The sequence below is a fragment of the Podarcis melisellensis genome (assembly GCF_964234715.1).
Source record: "Podarcis melisellensis genome assembly, chromosome: 14".
NCBI lineage: Eukaryota > Metazoa > Chordata > Lepidosauria > Squamata > Lacertidae > Podarcis > Podarcis melisellensis.
The window spans coordinates 34,665,601-34,689,591 of record NC_138546.1 but is presented as its reverse complement, the minus strand read 5'-3'; the positions used below and the strand labels follow the sequence as shown (position 1 = coordinate 34,689,591).

The 23,991-nt window shown below is 45.9% G+C and overlaps 1 protein-coding gene across 6 annotated transcripts; it reads left to right on the top strand.

Moving 5' to 3' along the window:
* The first annotated feature begins 609 nt into the window (after positions 1-609).
* On the top strand, positions 610-23,579 carry DET1 (DET1 partner of COP1 E3 ubiquitin ligase). Of its 6 annotated transcripts, none has more exons than XM_081888574.1 (5): positions 610-848; positions 4,234-5,408; positions 10,733-10,923; positions 15,128-15,319; positions 19,009-19,334. In XM_081888574.1, exons 2-5 carry the CDS (start codon positions 4,326-4,328, stop codon positions 19,229-19,231), a joined length of 1,689 nt encoding a protein of 562 aa, XP_081744700.1. In that variant the 5' UTR covers positions 610-848; positions 4,234-4,325; the 3' UTR covers positions 19,232-19,334. The 6 variants fall into 6 exon arrangements, with proteins under 6 accessions (XP_081744700.1, XP_081744699.1, XP_081744702.1 ...); XM_081888573.1 differs by lacking the exon at positions 610-848 and adding an exon at positions 2,298-2,428; XM_081888576.1 differs by lacking the exons at positions 610-848; positions 19,009-19,334 and adding exons at positions 2,469-2,568; positions 20,377-23,579.
* Positions 23,580-23,991: the final 412 nt, after the last annotated feature.

The window sequence follows — 23,991 nt, the reverse complement described above, 5'->3', positions numbered from 1 at the left end:
ATACACTTAGTCAAAACAAGATAGTATGAAGACTTGACACATTGGGGAAAACACAAGTTGGGCACAAGTCTCTTGTATGCCATATGGTAGCAAAAGGGTGGGAGATTCCCAGAGCAAGAAAGGGAGGAGCAAACCCCTAAAATGGCACGTATTGGGGCTTTGGGGAGCATTCAGTCACAACTGACCATTTAAGAGGAGACTTTATTGCATCTGATCACACAACACCTTCTGGCTTGGTAAGACTCCTCCTACCTATTAGTTGACTTCATCAACCAAATAGTCTAGATTTCTGCTGTGCTGGGATACTATACTGTTTGCTTAATATGTTGGATTATTTTTAGCATAGGTTGTGTACATTGAAGTAATGTATTCCATATGAGAACTGTATTGATCAAAGTGTGAATAAAGCATTGAAAAGGCATTCTATGTCCTTGTCTCTTGTTACCAATACTGGTGGTAACTGACAACTGGATAAACATACCATTTTAGTTCAGTCAGGCATTTCAACCACAAAAATTTCTAAAAATATATAAAAAACAGTAATTGGTAATCAGTAACCTGTTTGGCTAACACTCACGGTGCCATCATATTTTCTCTCTGCTCCTCTCTGTGTCACCATCTGGCGGACCACAGGCTCTCTATCACGGATATAATGTATTGCTTACATTGCCAATTACTATACGCCTTTGGAATGGGTGCTGTTTGTTAAGGTCTAAAATTTGGCCATGGCCAAGGCTATTTCATTCTTTTAAGAACTGGAAGATGTTCAGCTGATAGAACTGAAGCTATGTTTCCCATCACAAAGCTGCAGCGACGACAAAAGGGGCAACTGCCCAACAACTCAAATGGTTAGTAAAAACTGAGATCTATCCAGAAGCAAGGGTCAACATGGTTTTCAAACTGTGTTCCACTTCCAGGAACCCTGGAGTTCCCAGAAAACTAAACAAGGACAACTCAAGATAACACTGGTCATGACAGGGAAGTGAAAAGGCAGCTTACCATCCTCAGCTTACAATTTCCCTGTGATACACAGTGTTGGGTATGTCCCAGGGTACAAATAGGTGGAACAATAATGGGGCCCAGGACGTCCGTTCAATGCCCCATGTGAAGGCAGTGTGCACACCTTAGAAGAGGGATGGGTAACCTGTTTCAGTTTGAGGGCTACATTTCCTGCAGTGCAGCCTTCTGGATGGGGGGCACATACCAGTGGCAGGTGTGGCCAGAGGCAAAAGTAGCCAAAGCAATGTGTGGACATTTTACAGTAAGCCAGTTTCTACACTCCCCTTTCTCCTTCCATCTAGACAAGTAAGAGGCATTAGCTGAGTTCAAGGACATAGTCCAGCCAGCAGAAAAAACACCTGAGGAGAATGCAAAGCAGGACTGGTGAAAGGTGTGGCTAAGGAGAGGGCCAGATATTCAAGCCCCGAGGGCCGCATTTGGCCCTGGGCCTGAAGTTGCCCACTCTTGCCATAGAACAAGCCCCCAAAATTTTTGCAGTGCAAAGAGCTTGCAGTATTTGTTTAGGAGTTTCCTCAGTGGAAAATAGAATAGTCTGTGTATTCTCTCAAGCTTCAACGCCAGGGGCCTCTCAGAAGATATGTAAGTATGTATTTTTTCATCCTGAGGGAGAAAATCAGTTTTTGTACTGTTCCCACAGGGATGACATTTGGACATCAGAAATTATTTCTGACATGCATGCTAAAGCTTTTCCGGGGAAAGAAGTTGTCACAGTTCCTGGAGGCTCCCACCGGGTTAGTAGTAGTCCCACTGTGCGTTTGGGGTGTCCCAGTGCCTTTTTTGGGGTGCGGTAGAGTCATTGTTGCCCTCATGACCTGTTTGTGGAGATGTGTGTGCTTTGTGGTTGGTTGTGGGGAGAGACGTTGCCATGGTACCTAAGGTTGCCATGGCACCCTACTAGGCTGTGGCAAGGCACCCAACTGGTGAGAGCAGTTGGCATGGCAACCTGGGGGGGGATTGGCATCAGGCTTCCTCCTCCCCATGCTGCACCGGGAGGTGGGGCAGAAATGGCCCCCCAAAAGCTCCTTTATGGGGCGGGTACCGTACGCAGCCCCAGCTCTGATGGTGGCCACGTCAGTGGAGAACATGGTGGTGCTCATGCCCCCTGCCAGGGTATGGCAGAGCAGACGTTACTAAGTCGACATGGGGAAGAGAGAGGGATGCTCCACGTTTGCCGCGAGGAGCCCTCCCTCCTAGGAAGTTGGTTGCCATGGCGCCGCCTTAGGCGAGGATGCGGTTGCCATGGCAGCCAAGCGGGAGGAGGCGGAGACAGCGGGGTACCGAGGCGCCACCCTCGCGACCTCCGTCCGCCAGGGGCCGCTGCGGAAACACAGAGAACAGCAGCCGCCGAAAACTAAACCAGGGCGGTCGACACTCTGTCCTCTGACGCTTGTCGCTCGGTGGTTCCCGGGTAAGTCTCCGCTTTACCGCGGCTACGCTCCTTCCGCTCGCGGTGCGGTAGGCTATGGGGACTCGTTGGTAGTGCATGACGTCACTCACCCCCCACTCCTCCTCTTTCTTCGGCGGAAACATGGCGGCGGCCTCCGCGGAGTGAGTTGTGGAGGCGGGCTGCTGTTCTTCCCCCGTCAGGGGAGGCCTGGGTGGGAAGCGGCGAGGCGGGACCTTTCCCTGCTCGACCCTTCCGTCGCACCCGCGGAAGCCCGAGTTTGGGGGCGGGAAGGGTTGGCTGGGAGGGGAGAGTTCGCGCTGCTCCCCTCGCCCCTCGCCGTGGCCTCGGGTCCGCACCTGCCCAAAATAGCAAGGAAGTTGAAACCCGGGAAGCAGCACCTAGAAATCCCTTTGAAAGACCATCTTTGAGCAATTTAGCCAGTATCGTGTCGAGGGTGCCCCCTCCCTTTAAGACAATTCATAAATAAATCTGATGGTTGAAAGTTCCCAGAAGTCACACAGCTACCCGTGGAGGAAGAGGAGAAGGATGCCCACTGTCTCTGTGCAGCCATTGGTTCACCAAGGTTGCAGACAGATCTTTCCAAACCTATCTTCAGATGTGAGTGTTTGAGTCTGGGACTCTGAATTCAAAGTATGTGCACTGCCACGGAGCTATGGCTATTTTCATAAATGCTACACACACACACACACATTTAGTTCTACCAAGGCACACTTTTCTGTCAGATCTTTGGGGAACACCAGATAAGAGTATTTGGACTTGGACCCAGGTGACCAGGATTTAAATCCCCATTGAACTCTGAATCTGGCTGGGTGACCTTGGGCCACTCACTAGCTTCAGCCTAATCCTTTCTCTAGTGGTCAATGCAAAGATAAAGTTGTAAAAGAGGTAGCCCTGAACTCTGAAAAGCATTGGAAACCCATGCTTCTGCAGTTTTGCTGTCATCTCTAACCTCAGCATCTCAGCATGGTACCATGAAGATATTTTTTGTTAAAGCTTGTTTCTACTATAATATGTTAGAATGATTGTAATTTGGTTCTGTGCTGCTGTTGTTTCTAGAGTACGTTTTGTTGTATAATAGGCATTCATTTTCATGATGCATACATGTCACGCCAGAGAATCTTCATGTTTCATTTCAGCTCATATTTCCTGAGACACTGTATTAATAGATATAGCTCCCTAGCTGTTCTGTTGGGCCAGATCATCTGTTACTTTACTGCAAGAGTGCATAGAAATATTGAAGTGGGAAGGAGTTTTCTTACTCGCCAATTCCTTCTTGCAAAATTTTAAATGTTTTCAACAAATGTATTATTACAATTATGTCTTTCCCACAAAGAATAAGGCAATGCTCAGTTCTCATATGTGTTTTGTTAAAGCCCAGGTATCCTCTTCAGGCTTTGTATATTGAATACATGTAAACAGCTGCTGGTCAGTGGGTAGGCAGACATTCCTTTGGCACTCAATACAAAGAACTGGACAGAACACTGATGGGGAACTTTGAGATGTGGCTACAAATCCCATTATCCCAGACCATTGGCTGTGCTTGCTGGAACTGATGAGAGTTGGAGTCCAGCAACATCTCAAGAGCCATAGGTTTTCCTGTGTTGTGCCACTTTTAAGCTAACAGAGGTATTGTTGCATAAGCTTTCATGAGTCAGAGTCCTACCTCACCCATTTGACATACTAGATTTACCTATAGTATTTGTTGTTGTTATATGAACCATGATATATTTATTCTTAAAGAGATGTGTGTGAATCTAACACTGACTTCAATTTCCTTTGATCTCTCTACAATTTGATTCTCACAGCAACCACACCCTTCTTTTCTTGGACAGCATGATATGCCTTTTGACTCTGTCAGATTCTAGCCACCCTGGGGCTTTTTCCACTTGAAGATATTATGGATCATGAGGCCCCAACTATCAGGCCTCGTCGGATCCAGAACCAGAACGTCATCTACCGTCTAGAACGTCGAAGGATCACCTCTGGCAAGACTGGCACCCACTGGCACCAGGTGCGCATCTTCCACCAAAATGTCTTCCCCAATTTTACCGTGGTCAATGTTGAAAAACCACCCTGCTTCTTACGGAAGTTCTCCCCTGATGGAAGGTACTTCATTGCCTTCTCCTCAGATCAGACTTCACTGGAGATCTATGAATATCAAGGGTGTCAGGCAGCAGAGGACCTCCTCCAGGGCTACGATGGGGAGATCTTAGCTAACGGCAATGACCAGCGGTCCATCAACATCCGTGGGCGACTCTTTGAACGTTTCTTTGTCCTCCTTCACATTACCAACGTGGCCTCTAATGGCGAGCACTTGAACCGTGAATGCAGCTTGTTCACAGATGATTGTCGCTATGTCATTGTTGGCTCTGCTGCCTATTTGCCTGAGGAGCCCCACCCTCCCTTTTTTGAGGTTTACCGCAACAGTGAATCAGTGACACCTAACCCCAGGTCACCTTTGGAAGATTACTCTTTGCACATCATAGACCTTCACACAGGCAGGCTTTGTGATACCAGGACGTTCAAATGTGATAAAGTCATATTGTCCCACAACCAAGGGCTCTACTTATATAAAAATATCCTGGCCATTCTGTCTGTACAGCAGCAAACCATCCATGTATTTCAGGTAACACCTGAGGGCACCTTTATTGATGTACGAACAATAGGCCGCTTTTGCTATGAAGATGACCTCCTCACACTCTCTGCTGTCTATCCAGAGGTTCAGCGGGATTCTCAGACAGGCATGGCAAACCCATACAAAGAACCGTTCATAAATTCTCTGAAGCACAGGCTGCTGGTCTACTTGTGGCGAAGGGCAGAACAGGATGGGAGTGCTATAGCTAAAAGGAGGTTCTTCCAGTATTTTGACCAGCTGAGGCAGCTTCGCATGTGGAAGATGCAGCTCTTGGATGAGAACCATCTCTTCATCAAATACACAAGTGAAGACGTGGTCACGTTACGGGTGACAGACCCTTCACAGGTATGGAGCTCACCTTTGTGGGAGCTATTCTGGCAGGATATTGAAACTCTGGTATTGTTCTTAGAAATCCTGTCGACCAGGCTTTCCATCAGCATGCTGTTTTGAGTTTTTGTGTGTGAGTAACAAGGAGAGAGACGCGGGTGGCGCTGTGGGTTAAACCACAGAGCCTAGGACTTGCCGATCAGAAGGTCGGCAGTTCGATTCCCCACGACAGGGTGCGCTCCCGTTGCTCGGTCCCTGATCCTGCCAACCTAGCAGTTCGAAAGCACATCAAAGTGAAAGAGATAAATAGGTACCGCTCTGGCGGGAAGGTAAACAGCATTTCCGTGTGCTGCTCTGGTTCACCAGAAGAGGCTTAATCATGCTGGCCACATGACCCGGAAGCCAATAAAGCGAGATGAGCGCCGCAACCCCAGAGTCGGCCATGACTGGACCTAATGGTCAGGGGTCCCTTTACCTTTCCCTAACAAGGAGAGCGCTCCTGGATCAGGTTGAGGGTCATTCTATTCCACCATCCTCTTTCCAATAGTAGCTGGCAAGATGCTTCTGGGAAGCATCCAGGGACGAAGGCAATAGCCCTCCCATGTTGCTTATCCTTCCAGCCGCTGTATTTTATATAGTCAAGTTTCTAGTCAGGTTCCTAATCCTTAGAACCAGTCCAGAATATTTGAAATAAAAATGACATTTCTCCTTCCTTTAGTTACAAGAATTTATATTAAAGTTGTCATTTAACCTGCACTCAATATAATTCATATTCCTGGAGCCCTGTTCCTATTGCATCTCTTCACTTTGCTTCAATGGCAGTGTTGTGTGTTTGTGTATTTATATTTACCATTGTGTCCCTGAACGCTCATTGAACAAAGGTTCTAGAAACATATAAACTTGAATCCTATATGGACCAAGTGATACTGTTTGGCTGCTGGAACTAAAGGAAATAGTGTCCTCAAATGTAAATTTCACTAGTCTCTGAAAAGGGGGGAAACCTGCAATCGTATATATTATTTAGTGAAAACATTTGTACCTTGCTTTTTAGACAAAAAGGCTACCTATAAAGATGTGGCTTCTCATTGCAACCACTCAGCTGGGGAGCCTATGTTGTAGCATCCTGATGGTGACTCTTTCACGATTGTCTCTTATGAAATCTGCAGCAGCTTCCTTTCCAAAATGGAGCAAGAGCCCTGTACTATTAAACACAGTGGGAAACAGCTGAAGAAAGGAGGCATGCATGTTCATGCTGCTGGGTTGGGCTGTTTTTAGTTTCTTTCCTTTCTTTCCTGTTTGTGATGTTGATTGGTGTAGAAAGGTTAAAATGTTGATTCCCCCCCCCTTGCTCCTTTATTATTATTACTTTAAATCACCCCAGCCAATTGTGAGTCATGCCTCTCCTTCCATTAGGCAAGATTGATGGCCTGTTACTTTGATGCATCTGGAGCTCTTTTTTCCCTTCCCAGGCAAGCCAAGAATGGGTTGAAACAGTGCTTCACAGAAACATACAAAGCTACTTGGGCCAAGTCTGACCATTGGCCCATCTAACTCAATACTGAGTTAGATCTACACTGACTGGCAGAGGCTGGTTTCTAGCAGGAGTCTCTACCAGTTCTACCTGGTGAGGCTGGGGAATGAACCTTGGACCTTCTTTATGCAAAGCACATAATCTGCCACTGAATTACAGTCCTTCCTGGCTACTCCAGTCTTTGCTGCCTGTTGGAATAGTTGCACGAGGGTCCTTTTTCCATTTCCAAGCACAAATCAAAGTTCTGGAGCTTATGTTTCAAGCCCTACACGACCTGAGACCCAGGTGTCTGGGGATGGGGCCTGTTCCCCCACATCAACCTGCTCAGCACTGATACTGTCTTCAGAACCCTTTCTTCATACCCTCACCTATGCACAATGAGCGATGAGGGATACAACATGAAACAGAACTGCAGTAGGTTGCAAAGTGGAAAGATGTCAGTGGAGCTAAGAAACTCTTATTAGCTGCAAGTCAAATGGCAGCATAAACATTCTAATATAGGGCATGATCTGAGGACACATGGGGCTGCCACCTTGCAGAAGCTATGCAGGTCTGGATTTGTGCAGTGGTGGGTGCATAACCACCTGGGAGCCACATGTATGCTGCTTTGGGTCCCATGATGGATGGAAGGTGGGGTATAAATGTAAGAAAATAAACGCAGAACAGAATTGCACTATGTGGTTGTTTGCCACTGAGACTTAAGACTTTAAAAATAAATAAATCTTGGGGTCCCCACCATCCCTGGCCATTGGTTAAGCTGGCTGGGCATGATTTGATTTGGAAGCTAGCAACATCTGGGGACCTAAGGTTGAGGAACACTGTCTTCTTGTCAACCTAACATCTGGTAGGCTGGGCCATGGCTGGGCTTTCTCAGGGCCTTGTGGCACCCCACTTGTGCAATTCATTTTCCAGGGGGGTTGGCTTAGCACCAGCACTGTTCTCTCTCTAATCTCTGGTTTAAACTCCTGCTAAAATTGTTTTAAAGTGCTACCTTTAACAGTTGCTTCATTGATTACCATGGTTCTATCACAGCTATCACCCATTCCCACCACCCTTCTGAGTAATACCCCTCCCCACCTTCTCACTATATAGAAGGGTCTGGTGACTTCTGTTTCAGTGTATCTGAAGAAGTGTGCATGCACACGAAAGCTCATACCAAGAAATAACTTAGTTGGTCTTTAAGGTTCTACTGGAAGGAATTTTTTTTGTTTTGACTATGGCAAACCAACACGGCTACCTATCTGTAACATGGTTCTATCATTTTACGATCTGTTATAAGGGCTTAGGAGTTTAGGCTCATTAGTCATTAGTTTGGTTGTGACTCACTCAGTTGTGCAATGGATCCCAGCAGATAGACCATTTTCCTTTTTTTTACTGAAGTGTTTTTAAGAGACGGGGAGGAGAAGGGCAGCGAGTGAGAGAGGAGGAAGAAAAGTGGACACAGGGAAACATGGACATTGAAAGTAGGACTGTGGTTAGACTTAGAAATGGGTCAGGGGATTGAAAAGGTTGATCTTTGTGCTGGTTGATCAATTTGGGTTGTTATCTTGCAGTCAATCACCTTGCTCTTCAGTCGTTAAATTTGACCATTGAGTCCATTGATTAACCTTTTCAGATAAATGACTGGTGTAAGAGTTTCCATGAATGACAACCATACAGTCTGATTTTGTCCACCTTTACCTGGAAGTAAGTGCTATGTGGCTTGTTCCCTGGTAAAGTGTGCATAGGCCTGCAAGATGAATGCAAGTTAGTAGTGTGGCAATGAGTCACAAAAGGCCCTCAGTTCTTGGTATACAAATTTTTCTCTGGTACGGTGCACTGGTCATGGTTAGGCTGAGACATGGGTTCAAATGCCTCTTTAGCCACAATGCTTCGGGTGGAGTTGTCACTTTCTTTTTTCAACCTACAACTCTACTGAGATCAATTAATATCTCTGCTGCTGTGTATAGTACTGGTTGCCAGGACTGGCTTTGTGTAGGGATTCATAGGAATATTGCAAGAATGAGACAAAGTCTAGTATGCAAGCTGTGGGGTGTGGTGGAAGGGACTTAAAAGGGTCTGGATATATGTAATGTGGATACCAGATTAAAATTGCTAATGGAAGCGCATGCTGATTAAAGTTAACATATATGTTGAAAAGGCTATTGTAGAATGTGAGCTCTGTTATACACAGGACAAGAAGCAACTTAATGGCTCAATGTTGGGATGTAGGGGCCTTTAGAATCAATGGAATACGCTGTCTGAAAAAGTTGTGGTTTTCCAGGAAAGAAGGGAGAGGTATTTATTGGGGCTTTTTCTGCACTCTCCTGCCTTTTTGAGGTCAATAAGCTGCATCTGTAAGACACTGGGTTGGACCTAGCACTTCCCTGCAAGATTAGAGTTTTCCCAAGGGGAAATCAATAGGGTTCTTGGGCACTTCCAGATTCATTTTGTTGAGTAATCAATGTGAAGTGTTGATCTTACTTGTTGTGTGGGATCCATTAGTGGTCTTTCACATTTATTATGATAAAGAGTGCTAAGTGAAATTTGGTCGAACAAAAGTTGCAAGCACCTATTGTAAGGGTGGGGAACCTTTGAGTCTTCAGGTGTTGTTGAAGTACAACTCCCATCCTCCATATCAGGCATGGCCAGAGACTTATCAGTGTTTCAGTTCAGCAATATCTAGAGGGTCAAAAGTTCCCCATACCTGATCTGTTGTATTATATCTGAGATGTCACTGGTTCCACTAAAGGTTGAATATGCTGGTCCAGGAAAGATAGATGGTGCTTTCAGGATTTCACTCTCCACCTCCCTGCAACCCCCCCCCCCCCCATCTTTGACAGGGATTGGAGTAGCAGAGAAACAGCAAGAGAGAATGTGGAGGGTAGGGCTTAGATTGCCAGTAGCAGACAATTGACCCTGGCATGGTGGCTATAACAGCAAGCTGCATTCCTTCCCCCCTCCATGACTTTTCATGGACTTGAAACTTTTCCTTTATAAAAAGAAAAGGGGATGCAAGGATTCTGGAGATGCCAAACTCAGTGCAGACTTGAGTAATTGGTCTGTAGACATGCAGAAATAAACATAGACCTGATCTTTTGTCCATAGCATGTTACCTAGGGAAAGATTTCTTCACAAGTACCTAGGTGACTGATTGCAAAACCAAAATGCAGCTTTTGGACATTCTTGGATAAGAACGCAAGTAATTCAAAAGAAATAGTTAATGGCGCTCAGTCTTTCATTTCCCCAGCAGCGGGGGACCCTGAAGGGTACACCATTTACAGGCAACAGTGGAGCACAATGCGCTTTAAAAGGTTCCTCTCGGCATGTTGGAAATATTAAGACAGGAAAAGAAAATAAGTGTCCCCCCAGCCCCTCCCCAAATAAAGCCTACCAACTCTCACCTTTCTGCATATACAGGGGAAAATAATTCATTGCCAGCCACCACCTGGCTTAAAAATCACTTCGCAGCAGGAGCTAAAATTAAATCTGCCACTCTGAAAAAACATTTCATGTTTGGCAGAGAAAGGAAACAGCAACATTGATGTGTCCAGTTTGAAATAAACAAAACAAGAATTGGAGGAATTTCACATTGCTTTGTTAATAATTTGACGGTAGTTAATAGCATAGTTAATCTGTCGCCCATTGTGATGGCTGGAAGTTACAATGAACTTGGCAGGTGAAATGCAGAATCCTCCCATCCAGCCACAAAACAGCATCGTATCTTGGTTGGTTTAATGGCTTGGTGGTGCAAGTTGCTCACTTAACATGGCCTTTGTGTCTTCCACCTGGGCTCAGCTGGCTGACGTCAATTCTGCTTCCTCCTGCTCAGCCTTCGTTTTTTGTTGTGTACAACATGGTGACCACCGAGGTGATTGCTGTATTTGAGAACACATCGGACGAGCTGCTGGAACTCTTCGAGAACTTCTGCGACCTTTTCCGGAATGCCACACTGCACAGCGAAGCGGTCCAGTTCCCCTGCTCGGCCTCAAGCAACAATTTCGCCAGGCAGATCCAACGCCGGTGAGCCCTTTGGACCGTGCATGGTTGCCCAGTCACTTTGCAAAGCCAGTGAAGTTGGAGAGGCTAAAAACTGGCTTCATATCAAGCTCTCTGGCTCAACTAAATTTATTGCTATAGTGCCATTGGTGTACATGGGTATAATAGGAATGATGATGATGACAGCAAGCATTTATGGAGTGCTGGGATAACCAACATGGTGCCCCCCAAATGTTGCTGGACTTCAGCTCCCATTACCCCAACTAATGTGGCCAGTGGTCAGGGATAATGGGAGTTGTAGTCTGTCAGCACATTAGATACCCTCAGTGTAGTGCTTTAACATGTTCCAAGTGCTTTACATACATTATCAGTCATCCTTAAACAGCCATATAGGGTAAGCCGGTAGTTTTGTCCTCATATTGAGGAAAGTGAGGCTGGGGGTGCTGGGTTACCTAAGGCCAGCTTGTAAGTTAATGGCAGAGGCAAGGGTTTGTTCATTGTTGCTTTTTACTAGACTGAGGTCCCTCAACCAGAACCATAGTGTGTACAACGGGAGTGGAGCCATGGGCAAATGGTGGCCTGGGGTGGAGCTGATTACCTCCTGTACCCCAAGAGGCAAATATTGGGATAACATGCATATGCAACTGAAAATTACTTACTAATTACTTATTAACTGTAGCACAAAAACACCTGACTGGATAACTGTAACATACACTACGTGGGGCTGTCTGGAAACTGCATCTCATCCAGAATGTGGCTGGCTGAGTGACACAACCCATTAGGACCACATAGCACTAGTTCCAAAGAGCCTGAACAGGTTGCCTGTGTGTTTCTGAGCTCAGTTCACAGTGTTAACATTGACACAGGACCCCCTGAATGACTTGGGCCACAATACTGTTTTCTGTACCAACCTGTCCAGGCTTAAAGGTCAGCGTGGCAGGCCCTCTTGTAATTGCACTGCCAGGTGAAGTGGAAGGTGTGGTGATGTGGGAAATGGTCTTCTCTGTGGTGCATCCCTGCCTCTGGAATGCCCTCCCCACAAAGATGCATCTGGTGCCAACTCTACCTGGCTTTAGTGCCAGTTTAAGATTAATCTTTTTATTCACGCTTTTGGATGAGTTGTGGCCTGTTGCTGATTATATGTTTCACCTGCTGCCTTTTACATTGTATATGAATTACTTTTAAAAGGTTCGTTTTATGCTTAGAATTGCTTTATGATAATTGCTTAACATGACTGGTGTTGACCTGTTTTGTAATTTTATAGCAACTCTGTAGATTTGAGGGGGGGTGGATTAGAATAAAATCAGACAGCAGAACTACACAAAGATGAGATCAAAGGGAACCAATTAAGACTCCTGTTTTACAAGTGAGGAACACTGAGGCTGAGACAGAAGCAATTAGCAAACGGCCAGCCATGCCATACACAAACACACACACTATTGTTCAACTATTGGGAGTGAGAAGCTCCTGCTGTCCTGCAGATCGCCCTCAGGACTAGCAGATCTACTTTCTGCAAGCCTCTGCTCTAACCACTGCATTATTATGGCCCTTTGGCTTGAGGAAGAACGGGGTATACCAAAGGAATTCTGGAAGAGAGATGTTCTAGCTGGGAGTCTATATAAGAAGGGTGGGTGGCATGAGAGCCAGCAAAGTCCATGCATATGGCACAACAAGGCAAATAATGATTATTTGTGAATTGTACACTTGAGTCCAGTGACGAGAGTATAACACTCTCTTCTATCTCAAAGGCAAGAAAACTACTTTAGACTGTGTACTGTACTGGAAAGCATTTTCTAGGCAGCTCAACAAGAACAAGGTCTTCTTTGCCTCCACCTGCCTGTCCCTCACCTTTACATAATCTAAACAACATCTGAGGATGGATTTCCCCATCATCCTTCAACCTTGGAGGAGCCATCTGTAGCTCTTAGAGAAAACCTGTATTAATTTGATGGGTTCCTAATCCATCTCTTTCCTTCCACATTTCTAGTTTCTGCCATATTATGTAGCTTAGGGGCTCTTGAACCTGGGAAGGAGCCAATCAGTATCTGTTAATTTCAAGGCTACCTCCAGAAAGCAAACTATGAGTGCTGTTTAAGGGGAATAAGGCAGCCAGTTCGTTATAAAAGCTTTTAATTATTGCAAGGCTGAAATCTTTGACTGTTAGATTAACCAACTAAAGCTTCAGTTGATTAATTGGTGGGAGTCAGTGTTGATCAGTAAAGCTGTGGGTTGATGACAGGTCTTTGACCTCATGCTCATCAGAGTGGAGCATACTAGCAAGGGTTAACTCTTCTTCTAGAGGCAGGATCAAACTTTTTTGGGGGGTGCAGTAATGATGGCCAGTCAGAAGGGGAGTGAACCTTCCTCAAGTATCCAAACTTGACTCTGCCTTCAGCAAGACTGCAGAGTAATCCTCTGACTCTTGTATGTTACCATCATAGGTGCAGAGCCCCATTTTTGCTAGCTCTTAGGATTTCTTTAAAAACTGCCTTGGTTTGCATGTGTTACTTTAATGGAATCTGCAAAAGAATATATTAAAGGTTGCTTCTCCTTTCAACAATGTGCAGTGGCTGTGCTGCTTTTTTTAATGTACTTTTATCTTGTTGTGAAGAAGCAAAATAAAAAAGGCACCTAAATTGAATGCAAGTGCCTTTAATTGATTGACTCATGTGGTAGCATCAGGACACCTCCTTCCACATTGATTTTATCTGCTGGGGTCCCTCCCTGGAGACATCTGCTTTGACATGGACCTCAGGTCTGTTGCAGAGGATTTTGGACAGTGCTCTAGGACTCCCACTCAGTTTGTTTGGTGTCCTGCCTGAACATGTTGAGTCTTATTGTTGCCTTGTGTAAAGTGAGTCTGCACCTTAGAACTTGGCCAGAGTAGTACAGCTGTGGCTAGCTGTTGCAGGGGAACGATCTATAAGGATAGGCTCACTGTCTTTCAGGGAAGCTTCTCCTCCATCACTCATCTTCTCACTGAGGACCCCATAATGTGCTTCCAGTGAACGAGCACACTTTGAACACTTTGCACCAAACAATTGCTGCTTAAAATGCAGATGGTTTGTCAGCAAAAAAATACTGTGTAACTCTGGAGTGGGGAATCCTTGACTCGCCAGATGTTGTTGGATTACATCTTCCATCATCCCTGACCATTGGCTTTGCAGACTGGGACTTGGGAGTCTTAATAGCATCTAGAGGGTCACAGGGTCCCCAACTCCTGCTATACAGTCGTACCTTTGTTCTCGAATGGCTTAGTTGCCGAACAAATTGGCTCCCGAATGCCACAAACCTGGAAGTAAGTGTTCCAGTTTGCAAACATTTTTGGGAAGCCAAACGTCTGGTGCATCTTCCACTTGAGTGCAAGACACTTCTGCAGCCAATTGGAAGCCTTGTCTTGGTTTTTGAACTGTTTTGGGAGTTGAACGAACTCCCAGAATGGATTCAGTTCGACAACCAAGGTACCACTGTAACTGGCATATGAAACTGCTAGCTTTTCACACACAAACACCAAAAAAGACAACCTTGAAATTGCAGTAGAAGTGCTGGGAATTGTGGCTCAGCAAGGGGTCTTCTATAAACTCTAAGCCAGTGGTCAGCAACCTAAGGGCCATAGGCCAGAAGTGGCCCACGGAAGTCGTTTGACTGGCCCCGAGCCGCCTCTGAACCGAGCTGCCTGCTCATGTGCTGCACTAAAGCAGCACAGCGCAGGAACTCACTTCTGCGGCACCCAAAACTGCATCTGCAAAGACGCAGATGCCAAAAATTGCATCTGTGCACATGCAGACACTGAAAATCATGCGCATGCGATCTGGCCCACAGAGGGATCTCCGTGGGACTGATCCGGCCCAGGCAAGATAAACCTTGCCGGCCCCTGCTCTAAGCACTCTAAAGAAACTGCAGTCCCCAGGATTCTTTGGGGGAAGCCAGGGCTGTCAAAGGGGCATCACATTTCTTTAAATGTATGGTTTGGATGCGACAGTGCGCTGTACAGCAACTGGCAGCAGCTTTCTAACGCCTTGGGCAGAGGTTCTTTCCATTGCTGCTTCCTCAGATATTTTTAGCTTGATGTAGCAGGGATGTGCTCCATTGAAACATGGATCCCTCCCTTCCTTTTGTATCATTCTATCTCTGCTTCTTCCAAGGCTAAGACTTAGCGTTGTGGGTGGTGGTGATTTTTGTTTCGTGCCTTTCATCTCTATACCGCCAACCTGCCTGTTGCCTTCAGATTCAAGGACACCATTGTGAATGCAAAGTACGGTGGGCACACAGAAGCCGTGCGGCGGCTGCTGGGGCAGCTTCCCATCAGCGCTCAGTCCTACAGTGGCAGCCCCTACCTCGACCTCTCCCTCTTCAGTTACGACGACAAGTGGGTGTCTGTCATGGAGCGCCCCAAGACGTGTGGGGACCACCCTATCAGGTATGTGGCGTGCCCCCATGATGGTCCATGTTTAGATCTAGTACACAAGACCTTTGTGTATCTAGCGCGTGCGTCGTGAAGGGGAAAGCTGGCTGCTGGCTTACATGAGCCTTAGTCTGATCTAGCTTTCACTGTTCTTACATTTGGATGTTGTGATGCTGCTAGGTGTCTTCTAAGAACCATTGTTACTCACCCATGCCAGCATTGATTCCCTCCTCTTACCCAGACTCTCTTGGGTGGGTAGGATAATGTTTTTTGGGGCTACGTTACCATGGTGGAAAATTGCCCAGGGCCACATTCCCAAAGTGAGCAGGGTCAAACCCACACACAAACACTCCCTTAACACACACAGAATTATGCGCCAACATACCCACAAAGCTATTTCCCATGGAAACAGAGGCATCCTTAGAAAAGCCACTTGTTTCACCTTCCATTTTTCTTCATAGATTTTATTTTTTATAATGCTTGAAAAGAAAGAGAGTTTTCCCGCACCCTCTGTGCAAAAGGAAAATCAGCAACCACCACTCAGTCATCTCAGCAGAAGCATGTAAATAAAGTCAACGCGCAGCTGAACTGCAAGCTCTGCCTTGCAGCTCCTTAAATTTTCAGATTTAAAAAATGCAATTGCATCCCCAAAACTTCATGCATGCAGTTGCAAAATGCATAGGCTGCTTTTTGCATATTTGTTGGGAACACAAGTTTACTGAGACATTTCCCACTCAAATGCCTTGCAGAGGACATCAAGGCCCTTTCTGCTCCCCTGGACAACTGGGCCCCCCAGAGGGCAATATGAAATTTTGGCCAGATGTGACCTGCATACAGGAGTTCCCATGTCCCCAACCACACTCTGTGATCTGGAGAGGTGGATAGTGGTTTGAAAGCCATCCAATGAATTCTTTGGGAATTTTTATCAAATTGATTTCCTTCCTGCCCACGATATGGTAGTGCCTCCTTTGCTCTCTCTGCAGTTTTGGGGGAGTGTTTGAACCATCTAACCCTGTTCAGTGTGCCTCCCAGTCATAAGAGCACTTAATGTATATGAGTCATCCCATCTTACTTTTCAGCTTGTTTTTCTGCTGCTGTCCTTGATGCTATAGGAAGGTTCCACTGGGCTGTAGGTGGCAACATATTTTTTCTCCCGACAAAATGCAGATATTCTCACTAATGAGCTTCTGTAAACAAAGCAGTTAGCCATTTTCACATAGTTTGTCAGCTGGTGTTGTATAGGGCTAGAGGCAATATGCAGCATTTTGGAGCTCTTGAGTGGTTCTTGTGTCTTCGGGAGTTGCTGACCACACAGAAGAACCTTCAGTTGGAGGGGCAGAGAGGGGACAGAAAAATGCACCCTCAGTCTTTGAGAGACTTGCCTAACCAAGCAAGTTTGGTGCCTGAGACAGAATTTACAGATGGGGTGCTCTCAGTAGTAATGATCAATTGCTACATAATTGGTTGGTATTGCTGCCCTTTCACGGTACCCCAAAGTCAGCTGACTTGGCTGATGCCTCTAAATTAGGAGGATTTGCTTGTAGATTTCCCTTAAATTAACACCTGAGAACACATGACAGATCCAGCCAGCCCAGAATAGTCTACACAGACTGAGAATGGCTCTCCAGACGTCTCTCGCAGAGGTCTTTCCTACCTTTGTAACCTGGAGATGCTGGCGATCGAACTTGAGAAGCCTGTCTGCTACTCCTGAGCTGTGGAGTTGCTTTATTCTCACCTAGCCCAGTACTGCCTTTTCTTACTGGCTTCAGCTCTCCCTAGATCCTGGAGGTGCTGCTAAAGAAACATTTCGACTCTAGAGATTCTAGAGATTAATCCTGGGACCTTCTGGTCCTCAGGGAGTTATATCGGCAGGAAGAGTGACTGGCCCAAACTGAAGGGGATGTATAATACTTCTCAAGGCATTCCTCTTTGGAGGGACGATCCCAAATGAAACATGTTTGCAAAGAGGATGAATTCCACCCTTTCAGCTTTAACTTGAGCATTAAAGATGCGCATTCTAATGGAGCTTCAAATGGGTGATGAAAATTCCAGACACAGGACATAGGAAGAGCCCAGCTGCATCACACCAAAGGTCATCTCACCAGGCATCCTGTTTCCCCCTGGAGGCCAACCAAATGTGTCCTGGGAGCCAGAAAAGTAGGGCCCACAGGCAACAGCAGACTTCAGGGGACCTACTGTTGTGCTCTTGAGTGAGTGAGAAACTGACATAAAAAGAGCCCTGCTGAATTGGGCCAAAGCCCAGTCCCATTCAGCACCCAGTTCTCACAGTGGCCAACCAGAAACCCATGGACCTGAGCATCACAGCCCTTTCCCCACCTATGATTCCCCGCAGCTCAGGGACATTCTGCCTCCCACAGCAGAGGGAGAACAAAGCCATCGTGGCTAGTGGACATTGATAGTCTTGTCCTCCATGGATTTGTCCAATCTTCTTTTAAGGCCATCCAAGTTGATGGCCATCATTTGTTCTTGTGGCAACAAATTCCTTAGTTTTAACTATGCTGTATGTGAAACACCCCCCCCCCCACACACACACTTTCTTTCACCTGACCTGCATATGCCAGCATTCACTTTTGTTGGATATCACCGAAATCTAGTTAGGAGAGAGGGAGAAACTTATCCCTGGGCACTTTAAGCTTGCCTGAATCTACTCTTTTTTCTTTCGCACGCTCTTGATGCTGGTGGGCTGTGATGACAACATCGCCACTGTGCCAGCGTCAACCTTTTGCCTTCAGCTGTGCCATCTCGGCCCCTTCACAGGGGCCAGTTAATCAAATTAACAGGCTGGCAGCTTTGTACCCTCTCCCATCACACACTCGGCTCCTGCCTGCCTGCCCCCCCCACTTTTTCCTCCACAAAAAGAATTGCTGCTGTTCTTGCTCTTCTGCATTGTGGGATTGCTCCATGGGTTTCTCCCCCTGCCCTCCCACGACCACACAGTGTTTCTCTTATACCAGGCTGCAGCTGGCAGAACGACCAATTTTTGCTTCTTTTAACACCTGTGCCAGGTGGTGGGGTGACTGGAGAGATTCTAGCCCCTCCCAGACTGCCCCACTTGAAGTGTTTTTCAGGAGTTTCCTAGCTCAAGGATGAAACTTGGGGGGGGGCACAGAGGGAATAGGGGCACAAGCAATGGTGTGGCTTCACCGTCTTCAGCCTCTGTCGCCGTTAGAAAGCTTGGGAGACGTAAAGGAAAGTTTAATAGGCAACCTACTTGGGAGAATTTCTTTTAAGAAGCAAAACAACTTTCCATTTTCTTAACAATTGGCTTGGGGGTGGGGTGGGGGAGATGCTCAATATTACTGTTCTTATTGACACGCATCTTGCATTTCAGCATCTAATTTAACCACCGCATGTGAGTCTGTGGAAATGGCCTCTGATTGCAGAGCACTCTTCAAAAATAGATTTAAAAATACGGAGCCCATCTTGGAGATTACAGGGCGTTCTTCTTGAGTATGGTAAATTGCCCTGAATTGGAATGAGAGGGGCAGGCAGCAGACCCATGCTTTGCATGGGAGGGGGGTGGAAACAACACTAGCTCCACTTCCTTTTCTCTTCTCCCTCCCCCCCCTCTCTCCCCGCCACCCCCAGTTCAGAAGGCTGCTCCTGTGGAGGAGGAAACCCTTTAGAAAGCCAGCTATCAAGATTGTTGCTCTTCCACCCAGTCTGTTTCCTTTAATTGTCAGGCTAGCTGGGGCTTTCAAGAGGAGACACAGAGAGAACGAACAATGGCAATGCAGAGAGAATGTGAGGAATTCAGCTGGCTGCCTTATCCAAACCTGGAGGGGTGTCTACCTATTGAAAGAGCATCCTTGGTCCCATTCAGTAGCTGAAGTGGTTGGCCCAGGAGCCAACATCCTGCTGGGGGAAGCACATGGCGCCCGCTTCTATAGGAGGGAGACACGTTGAGCTGAAAGCAGGGGAGAAGTAACTCGTTGCAGTTGCAGCTGCAACTCCCCCAGGACACGGTTGGCCTGTGCCTTTTGCTTATATTGTACAGCTGCAATTTTCAAACTTTCTACCTTTGGCCTCAAAGCAATTTCACAGTAAAAAACAGCAACAATTAAAACAATTCCACCTGTAAAAACAATTCCATATGTGGCCCGCCCGGCAGGGCAACGTGGGACAAATCCAGTGCAGATATAGACTGGGATAAAGACATCCACTTCAAAGATTTGTTGAGAAAGGAAGATCTCCACTACGGGCCAAAAAGGCAACTGAAATGGGTGCCTGCCTGCTATGTAGAAAGAGGCAGTTCCAGAGGTTAGTTGCTGCCATAAAGACCTAATTCCTACAAGGTATGGAATGGACTGCCTTATGAGACTTTCCCATTGTAGTTATCACCACATCTTCTGGCATAATAATAAGTGGGACCTTCTGCAGCATGTTTCAGTGTAGAGTGCCATGCCTTTTTCTAGATTCCTCCACCCACTCGCTCTGGTTTTCTGCCCCATCCTGCCTCTCACCCTCACAACCCCAAATCAGACAGCATTCTGTGTCTACTGAGTTTACTGAGTTTGCTCAGTTCTTATTGAGTCGTTTCAAGGTTCTGCTTGTACGTTTCCCGTGGGCATCAGGTTGGCAAGATGGGCCTCTTAATGCTCCTCTCATTTCAAACATGTTTGAATGCCTGGCAACCAAACAGCAAAGACTGTTAGGCTCTGCAGACCAAGGAACAAAAGGATACAGAACTGCTAGCTGTCGGGAGGGGAGCATCAATCTGCGCTCGCCCTGCTGCAGCCCGTCTTTATGGTCTCATTCATCATAGGTTTCCACCATTTCATGGGCCATTCACTAGCTAACCCATAATGTCATTTAGGCCCCTTACAGTTCATTTTCTGAAAAGCTGGCCTTGACTTCTTCCGAACTGCATTTATGAGAACTTTCTCGCAATTCTGTCGTAATGCCCGCTATTTCTTTTTATCACTAGTCAAAACAACATGGCATCTTTCTTTGCCTGCTCAGTCACAGTAGATTTCCTCTTACTCAGTTTCATGTAGTTAAGACTGGCCTACGAGCATCATTATCTGTCTGTCTGTCTGTCTCCCTTGCAGGTTCTATGCCCGAGATTCCGGGCTTCTAAAGTTTGAAATCCAAGCAGGACTCCTGGGCCGGCCCATCAATCACACCGTCCGACGCCTAGTTGCATTCACCTTCCACCCTTTCGAGCCCTTTGCTATTTCGGTGCAGCGGACTAATGCAGAATACGTTGTAAACTTCCATATGAGACACAGCTGCACGTAGCACACTTTCCCCTTATGGTCGCCATGGGCACTGAGTGTACACATTTTGTCAGAGGCACACCAAAGCTGAACATTCATGCTCTAGGAAACCAAACAGCTTTAGAGGAGTGATGTGCATCTCATCTAACAGTGTGCGGCTTTGATGCGTTGCCTGAGTACAGATGAAGTCATCGTTTTCCTCATGTTTCTCAGACTTTCAGCCCTTCTGCCATTCTCAATAAGCAAACAGATTATATTGTAAATTACTTCTGCTCCAATAATGCCTCGCATTGTTTTGTTTTTTAAAAAGATTGGCATTGCTACGTGAGCAAAATACAACAGAGGAACCATTTCCTTTTAACACCAAAGATTTTAGTCTTTCCTTCTCCCTCTTCCCGCACTGCAGTCTTGTAACAGTGGGATCAGAGTTCATCGCTTCAGAGTAGAGGTGTAAAATTTATGGAAATGTTAAAGCTCTGGAAAAATGTAATGTGTGTGTTGTTTTTCAGGGAGAGGGTGGCGTAATTTTTGAGGACATTTGAAATATATGCAATATTTATTTTCTTATGAAACCCAAATGTATTTTTACTGCTTTAACAACATAAAATGCATAATTCGTAACTTGGCACACAAAGCTATATCATGTGGCGTATTTATGAAATTGATAGGACAGCCCTGTGCATATTTACTCAGAAGTATATGTCCCACTCTTTAGTGACGCTAACTCCCAGGTAAACAAAGCGTAGGATTGCAGACTCAAAAGTATAAAAATGCCTTAGTTTTGTGCAAGCAAAGTTGCAGATATACCCAATTCTAGAGAGAGATGCAAACTGCTGTACTTTGTGCACATGTATCTTCCTTTTTTGCCACCTGAGAAGTAGGGGGGGGGGAAATAAAAGTTGAAAATAACCACAAATTTTGTAGTAAAGTAAACAAAATAAAGTGTATGGTCCTCTCATGAAGATAGCAGCACCCTCTAGTTGCAGAAATGCTTCTGGATTTGAGTGTTGTCATTTATCACTACAGTATATTTTAGGTTTGGACTACAACTCCCATCAACCCTGACCATTGCCAATGCCAGCTAGGGGTGCTGAGAGTTTGAAGGCCCACAAATTTCCCATCCCTGCTGTAGATTGGCTAACAGATAAATATTTAAAACCTTGCCTTAAAAAGCATTTCATTATTTTTTAAAAAAACATTTCAATGGAGCTGCTTTTCATGGTTCCTCAAAATGTCCTGTTCTTCTGTGTGAAAAAAATAGGTTCTCTAGGGAGAAAACATCCCTGTCCCTCTTCTTCCTATCCCACTCCAATATTTCCATTTCCCCCCTTGTTTTTCCTCAGTCTTCACATCTCCAGGGTCTTTCTACTCTAGTCAAGAATTTATTTGTTCTTTAGAAAGAGAAAGAGAGAGAAGTTTGCTTTTTATCTTCCTGCTACCCACATTCTGTTCTCCCTTTGCCATAATGCTGCCTAAATCTGCCCACCCAAAGGGAGTAAACAAGGAGTATTCTCTTTGCAAGCCAGTTTGTGGTATTTCCTCCCACAATTAAATAGTATATAATATTTTTGGAAATAAAACATTAAAAGGGAGGGACATGCTTTGCGGCGCTCAGGTGGGATTTAATTTTGTAAATAACTGGAAAAGCAAAAGGTAGGCCTTCCATGTTGTTTCAGCTGCATAGTGGCTGTCCATGTCTATCACAGGCACAAAGGGATGGCCTTGTTAACTTGCGCTGGTCACTGGAAACCACAGTACAGACATGGCCCAGCCTGATCCATTCAAGACAAAGAGCCATCTTCCCTCCAGCCACATTGAATGATCGGCACATTTTTGGACACCCACCCAAAATTCACAGCTCCGTAATTTAGGTCTCGGTCCAGCTGTCTGAAGATCAGCCTTGGTTGTACCTTGCCAGTTCTCATCAGGAAGCAAAGCCTCTAATGGAGTATCTTTGGGGGGCATTCCCGATGGAGGGGAAAGCATTGTGCATCTCACTCTCTCATTGCACTTTCCCACTGCTGTGAGTAATTGCAACAACTGTGCACATGTGGACCTTGGGAGGTCTGGGTGAATTCCCATGAGATCTAAATGAGCATCACAGAGCAATATCTTAACTCTGACCTAGGAACCTGCCTTGTACCAAGTCAGACCATTGGTCCACCTAGCCGAGTATTGTCTACAGTGACAGGCAGTGGTTCTGCTTGTGTCAGGCAGGGTTCTCTCCCAGGCTGACCTGGATATGCTTTCAATTGAACCTGGGACGTTCTGCATGCAAAGCTGATGCTCTGCCACTGAGACACGATTCTTATTTGCAATAGGCAACTTTCTGCTGTCTTGGTCCTGGAAGGTCCTTTTGAGCAGGGTCAATCTCGCACTGTTCACCCCGAAAGCTGTTTAGCTTTAGAAGATTCTCTTTGCTTCTGTGGAACAAAGTGTCTTGCAATCGACATCCTTGGGCCTTAGTTTCCGGAGACAAAGAATGGACGTGTCTAGCATCCCTGTTTTCAGAAGCCCACAAGCAGGACCTGAGCACAACAGCACTCGGCAGTATTCAGAGGCATACTGCCTCCAGCGGTGGAGGTAGAACATAACCATTTTGGCTAGCAACCATTGATAGATTTATCTTACTGAAAAGTGCTGCGCATAAGACCTGGCATAGCTCAGTTGGTAGAGCATGAGACTCTTGATCTCAAGGTTGTGGGTTCGAACCCCACATTGAGCAAAAGATTCCTGTATTGCAGGGGGCTGGACTAGATGACCCTTGTGGTGCCTTCCAACTCTATGATCCTGTGTTCACAGCTATGAAGTATTGGGAGTGTGTGCTAAAGGGAGGTGGGTATCACAGTGCAGCAGGGCAGAGCCTATCACTGTATGATCTGCAACAATGTATGTTCTTCCTCCCCTTTGATGTCTTTAGGAAACCCAAACGGATAATATTTACACCTGATATTTTTGTTTCCACCAGGGATAGGGTGTGAATTTGTTACCTGTGCAAAGTTAAAAGCAAAATAAACTGGAAATCTATTTTTTAATATGGCTTTGTCTTCTCTTTGCTTTTACATACATTTTGCAGAGGTTCCAGAACAGACATAGGCAAACTCAGCCCTCCAGACGTTTTGGGACTACAACTCCCATCATCCATAGCTAACAGGACCAGTGGTCAGGGATGATGGGAACTGTAGTCTCAAAACATCTGGAGGGCCGAGTTTGCCTATGCTTATTCCAGTATTCCAGAACCTTTTGCAGAGGTTCCAGGAACGTGTTTTTCTATAGCATTCAGACACATGAACTCTAAGGGTGAAGCTAGACATAACAGGGACACCCAAGTTTCTTTAGTCCCATCTCTCCTGCTTGCATCTAAGCAGGGTCAGCATCCAATTCATAAGAAAAGCTTAGATTAGGCTGGAGAGAATGACTGACCAAAGATCCCTCATCAGTCTTCAT